At 46.9% G+C, this 15513-nt stretch overlaps 1 protein-coding gene across 1 annotated transcript in view; it reads right to left on the minus strand.

Moving 5' to 3' along the window:
- Positions 1 to 15513, minus strand: part of GLT1D1 (glycosyltransferase 1 domain containing 1) — a 116379-nt gene that overhangs the window by 54863 nt on the left and 46003 nt on the right. Inside the window, exons 7-8 of the mRNA XM_060249463.1 lie at positions 12401 to 12496; positions 6806 to 6855 (exon numbers count right to left, since the gene is read on the minus strand). Coding sequence (XP_060105446.1) covers positions 6806 to 6855; positions 12401 to 12496 — 146 coding nt within the window. The remainder of the gene's footprint in view (positions 1 to 6805; positions 6856 to 12400; positions 12497 to 15513) is intronic.

Here is a 15513-nt window from a genome sequence, read left to right on the forward strand (position 1 = left end):
GCCAATTTCAGGCTGTAAAGCCCCCAGTCGGTGGGAAATCGGGTCACGGAGCCCTCAATGCTGGGTCGCGGGTCCTCCCCTCCTCTGGCTGCCCCCCGCATCGGGCCTCCCCCACCCGCAGCATCACGCCCCTCCGTGCCTCCTCCTCCCTCCCTTCCCCACCACAGGCAGGTCAGTTTAATCTTGCGTAAAGCCCCCCCGCCCCACCCGACGGCCCGATCGCTAGGAAATTGGCGCGGAGCTCATTCTACACTGGGCCAAGCCGGTGGCAGCTCTAATAGACTGCAGCTGAAAAGGGCATGTGGCTCCTCCCTCGCAGGCACTTTCTTCCCATCCAGGAAGTGCCGGCAGGGGAGGAGCCATGCGCCCTTTTCAGCCGCGGTCTGTTTGAGCTGCTGCCGGCTTGGCCCAGTGTGGAATGAGCTCTGCGCCAATTTCCTAGCGATCGGGCCATTGGGCGGGGCGTTTTACGCAAGATGAAACTGACCTACCTGCAGTAGGGAAGGGAGGGGAAAGGAGGAGCGGAAGGGCGCAACGCCACGGGCCAGGGAGGCGTGAGGCGGGGGGTGGCCAGAGGAGGGGAGGCCCAACGGCCCTGCATTGAGGGCTCCATGGCCTGGTGCCAGGTCGCAACCCTGCTATTGGGAAACGCCGCCCTACACAATGCAGGAAACTCACAGATACTTTCCCCCAAATTCAAAGGATCTTCATTGCTGTCAGATGGCCATTGAGCCTCTGTTTAAAAACCTCCAAGGAAGGAGAGGCCACCACCTCCCGAGGAAGCCTGTTCCACTGAGGAACCACTCTAACGGTCAGAAAGGTCTTCCTACTGTTGAGCCGGAAACTCTTTTGATTTAATTTCAACCCATTGGTTCTGGTCCTACCTTCTGGGGCCACAGAAAACAATACCACACCCTCCTCTATATGACAGCCCTTCAAGAACTTGAAGATGGTGATCCTATCACCTCTCAGCCGCCTCCTCTCCAGGCTAAACACGCCCAGCTCCTTCAACCTTTCCTCATAGGACTTGGTCTCCAGACCCCTCACCATCACAAACCTGCAGAACTGCCTCTCCCGAGATGTCCCCTGAAGAGCCTTGCACTGGCTCACAAGATCAGGATTTGCATGTGATACCTGGCCTGAAAGTTATCCGGCTGTCCTTCACAAGAGCCAGAGCCTGGCCCCTGCCTGTTGGAACTCTCTCAACATCCAGTTTGGTTGTAGTGGTTCGGAGCGCTGGCTCTAATCTGAGAGAACCGGGTTTCATTCCCCACTCCTCTCCAGGCAGCCAGCTGGGTGACCTTGGGTCAGTCGCAAGTTCTCTCAGAGCTGTTTTTGAAAGAGCACTCTCAGCCCCACCTACCTCACGGGGTGTCTGTTGTGGGGAGAGGAAGGGAAAGGCAGCTGTAAGCTGCTCTGGGACCGAGTGAAAGGCTGAGCACACATCCAATCTCCTCTTCTTCTTTTTTTACCTGGAGACATCCATGCCCTGTGGGACTTAGAACAGTTCTGCAGGGCATGCAAGGCAGAGATGTTCCACCGGGCCTACAGCTGAGGACTGCTACGTTTTTTTCCACTGCATCCAGCCCATGACCCACCCCATGGCAGAAGAAATCTGACACTGAGCACCACCTTAAAACAGCTGTGACTAGTTATAATCGGATTAAGGACTGATTGCGTTCATGTTTTACTGTTTCTAATAAGTACTATATGTTTTAATCCTTGTTGTACACTGCCCTGAGTCCTTTGGGGGAGGGCGGTTTAAAAATTAAATAATTTAGAAACACACACAAACACACACACATGATACAGACCTGGACTGTACCACTTAAGTGTACAAGTGGAGAACTGCCTTTTGGAATAATATTTAAAAAAAAAAAATAAAAGAATTTTATTGAAAAACAACTTACTGTAAGTCGTACAGCTATATCGCATACAACATCAGAAATAAATCAAACTAAAATATACAGAATTTTGAGGTGAAATATTTTCTTTTGTGAGGTAAATGACCACAGGAAACCAAGGTGCTGCCACCTTTTTCTCATATGCCTAAGGAGAATACTGTGAGGAAGAGTATGCCAGTTTGGTTAAAGTAAAATAGTCCCATATATCAGGGGTGGCCAACAGTAGTTCTCCAGATGCTTTTTGCCTACAACTCCCATCAGCCCCAGCCAGCATGACCAATGGCTGGGGCTGATGGAAGTTGTCGGCAAAAAAAACCTGGAGATCTACCGTTGGCCGCCCCTGCCATATTTTGTTCTTCCAGTTTTGCAGAGACAGAGGATTTTTGTCTTTCCACTTCAAAGCGAGTTCTGTTTTTGCAATCGATAACAAAATGGAAATAATATCTCCTCCCCCCACCACCTATTTTCGGCAACAGAGCCGTTCCAACCGTCAAGCACCTTTTTTTAAAAAAAACACCCCCTCCTTGCTCATGGAAAGCTAGCATTTAGCACAGGGGGGCCCAACCCTGTGCCCGTGGTTGCCATGGAGCCCGCCATCACCTTTCCTTGTGCCCACCTAGTGCTTTTAGAAAGTGGGTGGGGCCAGGGGAGGCTTTTGACCAGCAAGGCTTCCTATTGGCCACTGGAGATTTGATTGGCTCTGCAGGTTTTTCAAAACGTTGCTCTGGCAGCAGCTGGCCAGTTTCTAAAACCAGGGCTCTGGGAAAGGTGTTGGCAGGCGCCACGTTGGGGACCCCTGGTCTAGCTGTACACAGGGCAGCTTCATCTGTGTCACCCATTTTCTGAATGCTAAAAATCCACTCCCTTTGGTGTAGTGGTTAAGTGTGCGGACTCTTATCTGGGAGAACCAGGTTTGATTCCTCACTCCTCCACTTGCACCTGCTAGCATGGCCTTGGGTCAGCCATAGCTCTGGCAGAGGTTGTCCTTGAAAGGGCAGCTGCTGTGAGGGCCCTCTCAGCCCCACCCACTTCACAGGGTATCTGTTGTGGGGGGGGGAAAGGTAAAGGAGATTGTGAGCCGCTCTGAGACTCTTCGGAGTGGAGGGCGGGATATAAATCCAATATCTTCATCCACCTCACAGGGTGTCTGTTGCGGGGGAGGAAGGGAAAGGAGATTGTGAGCCGCTCTGAGACTCTTTGGAGTGGAGGGCGGGATATAAATCCAATCTCTTCATCTACCTCACAGGGTGTCTGTTGTGGGGGAGGAAGGGAAAGGAGATTGTGAGCCGCTCTGAGACTCTTCGGAGTGGAGGGCAGGATATAAATCCAATATCTTCATCTACCTCACAGGGTGTCTGTTGTGGGGGGGGGGGAGGTAAAGGAGCTTGTGAGCCGCTCTGAGACTCTTCGGAGTGGAGGGTGGGATATAAATCCAATATCTTCATCTACCTCACAGGGTGTCTGTTGGGGGGGAAGGGAAAGGAGATTGTGAGCCGCTCTGAGACTCTTCAGAGAGGAGGGCGGGATATAAATCCAATATCTTCATCTACCTCACAGGGTGTCTGTTGTGGGGGGGGGGGGAAGGTAAAGGAGATTGTGAGCCGCTCTGAGACTCTTCGGAGTGGAGGGCGGGATATAAATCCAATATCTTCTTCTTCATCATCATCCAACAAAGTTCTGTATAACTCGGAATTTTTAAAATAAACTTATCATATGTTCAAAAAAAACAACAACACACACTTGGTGATATTGTTCATACCTGGACCTTCCAATGCCAGATTAACTATGCTTTGCACGCCAGAAAAATGAGTCCGTGCTTGGGTTTGTTTTCGGCAGCTGCTTCCTAAACTTGTCAAGGAATTCTGCACACCACATGAGAAAGAAATAGCAGCTGATGACTTTTAGGATGTTGCCCCCTAGCGGCTATTCTTTTTAAGATTTAGAAAACCCCCCAAACCCATAGAGAATTAAGAGATCTTGGTAGGTACTTATATTTGCAAGTGATGTAATATAGCTCTGGGATTTTTCAGAGTTCAAAAATTCTTCAACTTTACTACCTAGCTTTTTAGCCCATCTAACTCTTTTGCCAGTAGGCTCGATCTTAGTTGGATATAATACTGTTGGCAGATCTGGCTTCAATGGAAGCATGGCCTGCAAGTGTAATGGTAGATGATCTCCTTTCAAATAGGGGAGCACCTTAAAGTTGTCAGCCTTAGGAAGCAGAGAATTACATACCAACATGCAGTCAATGGAGCTAACCCTATTGCCTATCATACAGATAAATTCCCCAGGAAAATTACCATGAAATGCACCATTTAGGATATGATGTTCTTGCTTGTGTGCTAATTTGGCCAGACACCAGCCAGCAAAATCTGCACCTCGATCTTTGGAAGTTCTTGTAAATGGGAATTGCACCAACTCCTGCTCTTGGTTATCTAATCAAGAATTAAATTTATTTGCTAAGAAACCCCAAACCCTGTTAAGATGCTTCAGGGAATCTTTTTGGGTTTCAGCTTCTCCTATCGTTGATTAAATACAGAAACATTTTCCAGGGGCCATGGAACTCAGTCCAGAAACAACTGGGGTTAATCGGCAAGAAATTACGCTGACTGAGTAAAAGGAACACAGGCGTTTAACACCATGAACGTGCAGGTTTTGCGAGCGGACCGATTTGCAGTTGAAGACAAGCGCAGATTCACTGAGCCCAAAGATTCCGTCTGGCTTGACTTGCATATCTGGCAAGCCCCACTTAACTGAGCACAGTCTGTTTCCCACAGATGATGATCCAATGGGGACATAATCAGGGCTTTTTTTGTAGCAGGAACTCCTTTGCATATTAGGCCACACACCCCTGATGTAGCCAATCCTCCAGGAGCTTACAGTAGGCCCTGTAAGAAGAGCCCTGTAAGCTCCAAGAGGATTGGCTACATTAGGGGTGTGTGTAGGGTTGCCGATCCCCAGGTGGGGGCAGGGGATCCCCCGGTTTGGAGGCCCTCCCCCCGCTTCAGGGTCGTCAGAAAGCGGGGGGAGGGGAGGGAAATGTCTGCTGGGAACTCTGTTATTCCCTATGGAGATTTATTCCCATAGAAAATAATGGAGAATTGATCCGCGAGTATCTGGGGGGGCTGTTTTTTGAGGTAGAGGCACCAAATTTTCAGTACACCATCTAGTGCCTCTCCCCAAAATATCCCCCAAGTTTCAAAACGATTGGACCAGGGGTCCAATTCTATGAGCCCCAAAAGAAGGTGCCCCTATCCTTCATTATTTTCTATGGAAGGAAGGCATTGAAAAGGTGTGCCATCCCTTTAAATGTGATGGCCAGAATTCTCTTTGGAGTTCAATTATGCTTGTCACAGCCTTGATCTTGGTTCCACCCCTAATGTCTCCTGGCTCCACCCCCAAAGTCCCCAGATATTTCTTAAATTGGACTTGGCAATCCTAGGTGTGTGGCCTAAGACACAAAGGAGTTCCTGCTACAAAAAAAGTCCTGGGCACAATAAATCTCTTGTTTCCACTGCCTTCCTAAGGAAACATGGCAAAGCACATGGACCTCAGTCACAGAGCACACACAGCAAGTTCCAATCCTTGGTAGCTCAAGTTCAAGGATCTGTGGGACCAGGAAGACACCCCTTTCAGACTCTGAAAATATACTGCCAATCGTAACAGGCACAAGGTTGATCGGAATCGATAACGAGGCATATCAGTATTTATTTACTTCATTCATACCCCGCCCTTCTCCTCAATGGGACATAGTGGCTCATGTCCTTCTCTTTTGTCCGTCTTATCATCACAACAACCCTGTGAGGTAGGCTGGGCTGAGAATATGTGCCTGGGCCAGGTTCCCATGGCTGAGTGGGGATTCGAACATGAACTTCCCCCATTCTAGACCGAGCCTTTAACCACCGCATTGCAGTGGCTTTCTTTGCTTAGGGGTCAAAGAATACTACTGATCTTCCTAAGGATCTTGTACTCCTGTTGAAGGAACGCTAGCAGGTTTGTAACGTTTATTTAAGTGGAAGCAGGGCTTTTTTTGTAGCAGGAACTCCTTTGCATATTAGGCCACACACGCCTGATGTAGCCAATCCTCTAGGACAGGGGTAGGGAGTTGGGAGGCAAAAAACATCAGGAGAGCCGCTGTTCCGTACCCCTGCTCTAGGAGCTTATAGTAGGCCCTGTACTAAGAGTCCTGTAAGCGAAGGAAGTGGAAGAAACCCTGACTGGAAGAAAGATTCTTTAAAACTGAGCCGAAACCTGTTGGGAGCTATTTGGTTTAATGGTGGAGGGACGGTAGCTCAGTGATAGAGCATCTGCTTGGTAAGCAGAAGGTCCCAGGTTCAATCCCCGGCATCGTCAACTAAAAAGGGTCCAGGCAAAATAGGCGTGAAAAACCTCAGCTTGAGATCCTGGAGAGCCGCTGCCAGTCTGAGTAGATAAGAAGAAGAAGAAGAATTGCAGATTTATACCCCGCCCTTCTCCCTGAATCAGAGACTCAGAGCGGCTCACAATCTCCTATATCTTCTCCCCCCACAACAGACACCCTGTGAGGTGGGTGGGGCTGAGAGGGCTCTCACAGCAGCTGCCCTTGCAAGGACAACTCCTGCGAGAGCTATGGCTGACCCAAGGCCATTCCAGCAGCTGCAAGTGGAGGAGTGGGGAATCAAACCCAGTTCCTCCCAGGTAAGAGTCCACACACTTGACCACTACACCAAACTGGCTCTCTAAGACTGACTTTCATGTCCCATGGGTCTGATTCAGTAGAAGGCAGCTTCATATGTTCATATGTAATAACACCAATTTGGAAAAAAAAAGAGAGAGGCAGACAGACATGGACACAGAGAGAGAGAGACAGAGAGAGAAAGAGAAAGAGAGACAGAGAGAGAGATATTTAATGAAAAACTTACTGCAGGCCCAATGATAACCAGATGTACAGTTCTTTCCTTTTGGTGCCAATCTATCAAACAAGAGAAGAGAGTTCAGGTCACAAGAGAAACAAATAACATCTGCTGGAAAACACTAAGGCAAATAGACTCATGAAGGACAAGACTTTAAAAACAAGCCCTGGTCCGAACTGAAGCAAAGACTCAAAGATTTCAGGTTTTCATGGCTGGTAACATCATTAGGGTTTGTAGAATCTTTCGGGATCAAGTGCCGTGTTCTACTGGAGAAAGTTTTCCTTCCAGACGTTTCGTTCTCAGCTGTGGAGAACATCCTCAGTGGCATTGCAGCCTTCCAGGAAGCCCCACCAAACAATGGGCACATCCACAAACCAATTGCCCTTTCATCACACCCCCTCCAGCCTAGAAATAGCAGCTCTCCAGCAGCCCTGGCCCCACTCAATGCACAGCAGCCAAGAAGGTCTGAGCGCCTGCTCCGGCTGCAACGCCACTGAAGATGTTCTCCGCAGCTGAGAACGAAACGTCTGGAAGGAAAACTTTCTCCAGTAGAACATGGCACTTGATCCCGAAAGATTCTACAAACCCTAATGAAGCAAAGACTACCTGGTTCGGTGCCCACAATAGGAAAAATAAGAAATTTCGTAACGGGATATTCAAATGAAACCCCAAAGCTTTTGGAATTCAGCCTCTTCCCAACTCAAAACTGACATCATCATCATCGTTGTTGTTGTAATTATTATTCTTATTAATAACAACAATAATAATAGATTTCAGTTTCAGGATGGTGATCATTGCCTGGGCAGGTCAACAGGTGCGGGTGGCTGGGTGGGTTGCTGTCGAATCACAGGTGACCTACAGTGAGCCAGTGGAGTTTCCAAGGCAAGAGACATTCAGAGGCAGTTTGCCATTGCCTGCCTCTGTGTAGTGACCCTGGACTTCCTTGGTGGTCTCCCACCCAAATACTGACCAAGGCTGACCTCTGCTTAGCTTCTGAGATCTGCCAAGCTCAGGCCAGCTTGGACCACCCACGTCAGGGCAAGAGGAATGGTGCACCTCAAAAGCACATGAAGAACCGCTGCAGAACACGCCTCTCCACAAAACCTCTTTTCAACGTTTCTTAGTTGTGTTTTCTACAAACGCTACCTTCACGCTGGGAGCAAAATAATTACTCTCCCCAAGGAGAACGCACAGCCAATATTTTGCCTTGATTGCAGAGCTGCGCTGTTCCCAGCAGGCAAGGAAAAACGCACATCAGAAATAACGGAGCCTTTCGGATCAATGTCTGTACATGTCTGGGAGTTAAGTTCTATATATGAGAGAAGGGGAGTGGGCAAGAAATGATAAAGTTTTCTGCAGCGGAGGAAACAACATATAGAAAACGGCCCAGTAGCATAGTGCCCCTGTATAAAGCGATGGTGCGGTCTCATTTCGAATACTGTGTACAATTCTGGTCACCGCACCTCAAAAAGGATATTATAGCATTGGGAAAAGTGCAGAAAAGGGCAACTAGAATAATTAAAGGGTTGGAACACTTTCCCTATGAAGAAAGATTAAAACGCTTGGGGCTCTTTAGCTTGGAGAAACGTCGACTGCGGGGTGACATATTAGAGGTTTACAAGATTATGCATGGGATGGAGAAAGTAGAGAAAGAAGTACTTTTCTCTCTTTCTCACAATACAAGAACTCGTGGGCATTCAATGAAATTGCTGAGCAGTCAGGTTAAAACGGATAAAAGGAAGTACTTCTTCACCCAAAGGGTGTTTACCATGTGGAATTCACTGCCACAGGAGGCGGCGGCGGCTACAAGCATAGCCAGCTTTAAGAGGGGATTGGATAAAAATATAGAACAGAGGTCCATCAGTGGCTATTAGCCACAGTGTGTGTATGTGTGTGTGTGTGTGTATATATATATATATATATGTATGTATATTTATATGTATATTTGTGTGTGTATATGTATGTATGTGTATGTATGTATGTATGTGTGTATATATATATATATATATATGTGTGTGTGTGTGTGTGTGTGTGTATTTACACACACACATATATTGGCCACTGTGTGACAAGGAGTGTTGGACTGGATGGGCCATTGGCCTGATCCAACATGGCTTCTCTTATGTTCTTATGTTCAATGATCTCTTGATGAGTTACTGGATTGCCTGGTTGGGGGGCGGGGTTCAACGCAGAAAAGCTGGTATCAAAATTTAGAGCCGGAAGGGACTCCAAGGGTCATCTAATCCAACCCCTGCATAAAGCTAGAACTTCTCAGCTACCTGCCCCTCCCCCAGTGACTACTATAGATAGCCAGTTTGGTGTAGTGGTTAAGTGTGCGGACTCTTATCTGGGAGAACCAGGTTTGATTCCCCACTCCTCCACTTGCACCTGCTAGCATGGCCTTGGGTCAGCCATAGCTCTGGCAGAGGTTGTCCTTGAAAGGGCAGCTGCTGTGAGAGCTCTGTCAGCCCCATCCACCTCACAGGGTGTCTGTTGTGGGGGAGGAAGGTAAAGGAGATTGTGAGCCACTCTGAGACTCTTCGGAATGGAGGGCAGGATATAAATCCAATATCTTCTTCTTTATAGGGAAAAAGGGGGCTCCCTAGGTTTAAGCAAAACTGCAATAGAAGACATGTTAGGATGAAACTATAGTATGAAAACATATATATGTAATAGGAAAAACCCTTTTGGCCTCTACTTCTGAGTAGACTCTACTTTTAAATAATCTAAGATGAAATATATAAATGTGCACACAGGCGCTTTAATATTCCAAATCTTCTATCTTTAAGCAGACTGCAATACGAAACACAAGAGTGCACGCAGGCACTTAAGACATGACCTCTTTTCCCAAACTGTCTGCGCTAAAATGAATTCAAACAGTCTTCAGAAAAAAAGAAACCAAAGTGCACACAGGCACTTCAAATTCTTTCATCCAGATTGCACACAGGCACTTTAAGAAACAAATTATCCCACTTCACAGCCTTGCATGTTCAGTTCACTATCGTTTCAGTGAGGTGTAGGATAAAGAACAAGTCCATCCACATAAAGCCAGTCCATGTCAGCCAGTGTCAAACGTTTTGTTGCCTTTTTCAAGACCGATGGCTCTTAAGTGGAACCCAGAAATCCTGTCACTTCCTCACAAGGCTCTAGCAGCTCATTCTTTGTAAAGGCGGAGTGAGCTCTCCTCCCCCCAGTGACTCCTGCTCTATACCCAGAGGAAGGCAAGAAATCTCCAAGATTCCTGGACCAGTCTCACCTGGAGGAAAACTCCTTTTTGACCCCAAAAGTGGCAATCAATCTTCTATGACAAAGGCTACTTTTGTCAAAGAAGACATCTGCCTTAAGTGGCTCGGAGTGCCTTGTCTAAAATAATTACTTGAAAACTTGGACTTACTTATACAACTAATTAATTGGACCTACAAAAAGCACACAGGGTGGACATGATAAACCACCCGTGATGGCCTAGTTTGGCCCACGCCATCCTTATCTGGGGTTCGCTGAGGAAGAATGAAGGATTATCTAGAATCCTCATGAGGACTAGGACTTCAAATAAGACTTCTTATGGACTTGATGGATTCCATTTGAGAACCGATGCGAGTGTGAACTTATAATGGACTTTCTGAATTAATTCTTTTTTTCCCCATTGGATTTTCAGGTACCCTGCCTGCTGCTTTAATGCTCCATGTTACGTGGCAATAATACTGTGTACAAATATAATAAGATTCAGATATCACAGACATTAATGAAAATTCAGATATCGTAGACATTAATGAAAATTGTTCTTTACATCCTTCTTGCATGCTACTACAGCTAACTGTGTTGGTTAATTCTGGTAAATCAGGTGCCATCAGGAGGTCCATCAGTGGGGCCAGGACACCAGAAGCCCTTCCACTGTTGCCCCCCCAAAAACCTGCATGGGTATCTTTGTAGAAAAAAAACCCAGCAGGAACTCATTTGCATATTGGGCCACACCCTCTGACATCATCATTGTTTCACACAAGGTTTTTTGTAGAGAAAGCCCAGCAGAGACTCATTTGCATATTAGGCCACATCCCCTGACACAAGGCAGCCGGAACTGTGTTTCTGTGCGTTCCTGATAAAACAAAAAAAAAAGCCCTGTGGTAGGCCGTTTGCCTGATCGGCCATTGGCCTGATCCAACATGGTTCTCTTATGTTCTTAACTGCCTTGTCCTTACTGGAGATGCCAGCAGGCCTCATTTTGGGCAGGCGAGCCACAAAATAGTGAGCCATTTTGGAAACAGCTGGAGATTTGAAAGTGGAGCCTGGGGAATACGAAGTTTGAAGAGAAGAGGGAGCACAGTCGAGATATGACCTCATAGCACCCACCCACCCTCTGAAGTATCCATTTCCACCTGGGAACCTTTTCTCTGCAGTCTGGACATCCATTGCAATCCCAGGTGATCTCCAGGCCTCATAAGAACATAAGAGATGCCATGTTGGATCGGGCCAATAGCCCATCCAGTCCAACACTCTTTGTCACATAAGAACATAAGAGAAGCCATGTTGGATCAGAACAATGACTCATCCAGTCCAACACTCTATGTCACGCAGTGGCCAAAAAACCAGGTGCCATCAGGAGGTCCATCAGTGGGGCCAGGACACCAGAAGCCCTCCCACTGTTGCCCCCCCCCCAAAACCTGCATGCAAGCTTTCACATAGGGAATAGGTAGTTGTGATTTGGAACAGAGCTGTTCTTGAAAGGCTGAATAAAATTTACTTCTATGGCCTGGAAGAATCCTCCTTCCCTGAGTTATTATTAGCACCAGGGCAGCGCAGGAAGCCAGGAGTCACGCAGGTATCCTTTCCTCCTATCAGGGCTCACTGCAGTCTTCTCTCTTGACCACATTGTTTATCTCATTTCATTTACTAAAGAGCTCAAGGCAGTCTCCCCCTCTTCTGTTTTACCCTCCCAGCAACGCTGGCAAGTTAGGTAGCTGAAAATAATAGGGCAATTGGGCCATACTCTTTCAAGTTCCTAACTCGCAGGGCTGCAGGGAGGACAGTTTCATAGCTGGGGATTTGAAGCCTGGTCTCTGATGTCCAACAGATGAACTACACCTATGCAACTAACACGATGGTCTGACCCAGTTCAGGAGGATATGATGTCTAACAGGTAAGGGGGAAAAGTGGAAGAATTGCCTTCTCCTCCACGTTGCCCTGACCTGGAGAGCTGAGGCAAGCCCGTTCTCATCAGAAGATAAGCATAACTGGCTAATATTTGGAACGACAACTTCAAGGAATACAGAGGCAAGAGGCAAGCAATGACAAACCACCTCTGAAAGGTCTCTTGCCTTAAAAACGAGTCTAGGTCTCCACCTAGTGGTGCATAACACTAAAAGATGTAGAACTTCTGGCTGCCAGGCAATCTTAGGATTTTCTAGCTATTCTGCACACAATGCCATGCGATAATTGACTAATTAATCCCTCCACATTATGACACCCATGCAAATCTCTCCTCTCCCGCCCTGTGTCTGCTTTATAAGGTTAAACATTCCAGCAGGGAAACCAATTTCAGATTCCTCGTTTACTGTGCTTCCAAGTCACAAGGGGGAAACATTGTCTTGGAAAGCCAAAGGTACCAACCTGAAAAAGCGTCCACTAAATACAGCGGATCTTTGACTCTTCTCAGGCCGCATATCAAAAGAAAGAGATGCAGGTTGGTGCTGTCCTGGAGAATATCTGCAACAAAACAAATATACCTTCACGTGCTCAGAAACGTTACAAAGGGAGGGGAAGTCAATTACAAAGAAGACTGCAGAAGACGATGACTGGAGATTTATACCCCGCTCTTCTCTCTGAATCAGAGTCTCAGAGCGGCTTACAGTCTCCTTTATCTTCTTCCCCCACAACAGAAACCCTGTGAGGTGGATGGGGCTGAGAGAGCTCTCCCAGAAGCTGCCCTTTCAAGGACAACTCCTGCGAGAGCTATGGCTGACCCAAGGCCATTCCAGCAGCTGCAAGTGGAGGAGTGGGGAATCAGACCCGGTTCTCCTGAATAAGAGTCCGTGTAATATTCAGGCTTGGTATCTCAAGGTTTGGGATTATGTTACTATTGATAAGAGGTGCAGTCACGTGCTATAACACCTCAATATAAAATTGTAATGGAGAAGTGGTCGCCTTTTTTAAGAATTCATTTTGCTAATTATTTAACTTAGATTTAATTTTTGTGTTATTAGCAATGTGTGGAATTTAAGTTGTATCGCATTTTGAAGCTTTATGATTTTATGTAAGCTGTTTGAATTTTTAATAAAGAAAATTTTTAAATTAAAAAAAAAAAGGGTATGAGGTACAGGCAGGGCTCTGTGTAGTCCATGTGCAAACCAACCGACCTGGAATTTGACATCCCGCTGATCCAAATTTTATACCCAGTTGAGTTCCATTCTGTCACAGACGACTGCCGCTGTAGCGTCATTTTGTTGCGCAACTCTTTGCAACTTTGCGTACACTTCCCATGCCTATAGAAAGGGCTTCAACGTGCACTGACCTATGTCAGGCAAAATTATTTACCCTGAATTAAATTTGCATGCTATCAGTTTGGCATTCTTTACCCGGCAAATGCATAAAACAACACTTACATGAGGCCTCCAGCCCCACATAATAGATGTTTTCAATTTCTGCATAATTTATAAACGATACGAGGGAAATAAAAATGTACATATCGTCTCTGACTCTGCATTTTCACTAATTTATTCCGTTTTCTCTGGTTGTACAAAAAAAGCACAAGACTACAAAGGGAGCCAGAGTCTTAGCCTCGACCCCAATTAGAATCCTAGAGCTGGAAAGGACCCCCCCCCCCAGGGTCATCTAGTCCAATCCCCTGCACAATGCAGGAACTTCACAAACACCTCTCCCCAAATGCACGGGATCAGCATTGCAGTCAGATGGCCCTCTAGCCTCTGTTTAAAAACCTCCAAGGAAGGAGAGCCCACCGCCACCCGAGGAAGCCTGTTCTGCTGAAACACTATTTTTTGAAAAACAGTGATACTGGTTTTCAAATTCAATTAAACAAAGTTGGAGTCCAGCAGCACCTTTACGGAAGACCAACAGTGTTAAGATGTCAAGATTAAGATGTCAATCCCAGAGAACTTCAGAATTATTGCTATATATTGAATGAAAGAGAGCCAGTTTGGTGTAGTGGTTAAGTGTGAGGACTCTGATCTGGAAGAACCGGGTTTGATTCCCCACTCCTCCACTTGCAGCTGCTGGAATGGCCTTGGGTCAGCCAGAGCTCTCTTATCTGGGAGAACCGGGTTTGATTCCCCACTCTTCCACTTGCAGCTGCTGGAATGGCCTTGGGTCAGCCATAGCTCTCTTCTCTGGGAGAGCCGGGTTTGATTCCCCGCTCCTCCACTTGCACCTGCTGGAATGGCCTTGGGTCAGCCATAGCTCTCTTATCTGGGAGAACCGGGTTTGATTCCCCACTCCTCCACTTGCACCTGCTGGAATGGCCTTAGGTCAGCCATAGCTCTCTTATATGGGAGAACCAGGTTTCATTCCCCACTCCTCCACTTGCACCTGCTGGAATGGCCTTGGGTCAGCCATAGCTCTCTTATCTGGGAGAACCGGGTTTGATTCCCCACTCCTCCACTTGCACCTGCTGGACTGGCCTTGGGTCATCCATAGCTCTCTTATCTGGGAGAACCGGGTTTGATTCCCCACTCCTCCACTTGCACCTGCTAGCATGGCCTTGAGTCAGCCATAGCTCTCTTATCTGGGAGAACCGGGTGTGATTCCCCACTCCTCCACTTGCACCTGCTGGAATGGCCTTGGGTCAGCCATAGCTCTCTTCTTTGGGAGAACCTGGTTTGATTCCCCACTCCTCCACTTGCACCTGCTGGCATGGCCTTGAGTCAGCCATAGCTCTCTTATCTGGGAGAACCGGGTTTGATTCCCCACTCCTCCACTTGCCCCTGCTGGAGTGGCCTTGGGTCAGCCGTAGCTCTCTTATCTGGGAGAACCGGGTTTGATTCTCCACTCCTCCACTTGCAGCTGCTGGAATGGCCTTGGGTCAGCCATAGCTCTCACAGAGTTGTCCTTGAAAGGGCAGCTGCTGTGACAGCTCTCTCAGCCCCACCTACCTCACAGGGTGTCTGTTGTGGGGGAGGAAGGTAGGAGATTGTAAGCCGCTCTGAGTCTCTGATTCAGAGAGAAGGGCAGGGTATAAATCTACAGTCTTCTTCTTCTATTGTTTCTATGTTTTTTTTTTAATTGCCATTATTTCATCGTCTTCAGAAACTGTAATCTTATTGATCTTTTCACTGTTTATATAACACTTACTTGAAAAAACAATAAAACCTTCAAAATGCAAATTAACCCCCCCCCCAACAAAGTTTGATTCCAGGTATAAGCTTTCACTTGCATGGATGCTTCTTAAGACCTAGGGATCCCTAATCTACACAGTTTCAAGCATACCACAGAAGCCATGAGATCTAGTGGCCTGATTTTATTTTTATGTAAAAGTTAACATTTTTTTTCTGGAATTCTTTATTTTACATGTAACGGCACACCGTGTCTCTTTTCTACATTCCCACGGATTCAGCCATGCACACAGCCCTGATTACCAACAACCAATTCATCCGCCTCAGCTATAAATAAGCAAAGATCAAATATCCTAATCTGTAAAAAAAACCCAAAAGTCAAAGTGCCTCTATCCATAAACCCGTTTGGTGTAGTGGTTAAGTGCACGGACTCATATC

Source organism: Heteronotia binoei, chromosome 11 (genome assembly GCF_032191835.1).
Source record: "Heteronotia binoei isolate CCM8104 ecotype False Entrance Well chromosome 11, APGP_CSIRO_Hbin_v1, whole genome shotgun sequence".
In the NCBI taxonomy this organism is placed as follows: Eukaryota; Metazoa; Chordata; class Lepidosauria; order Squamata; family Gekkonidae; genus Heteronotia; species Heteronotia binoei.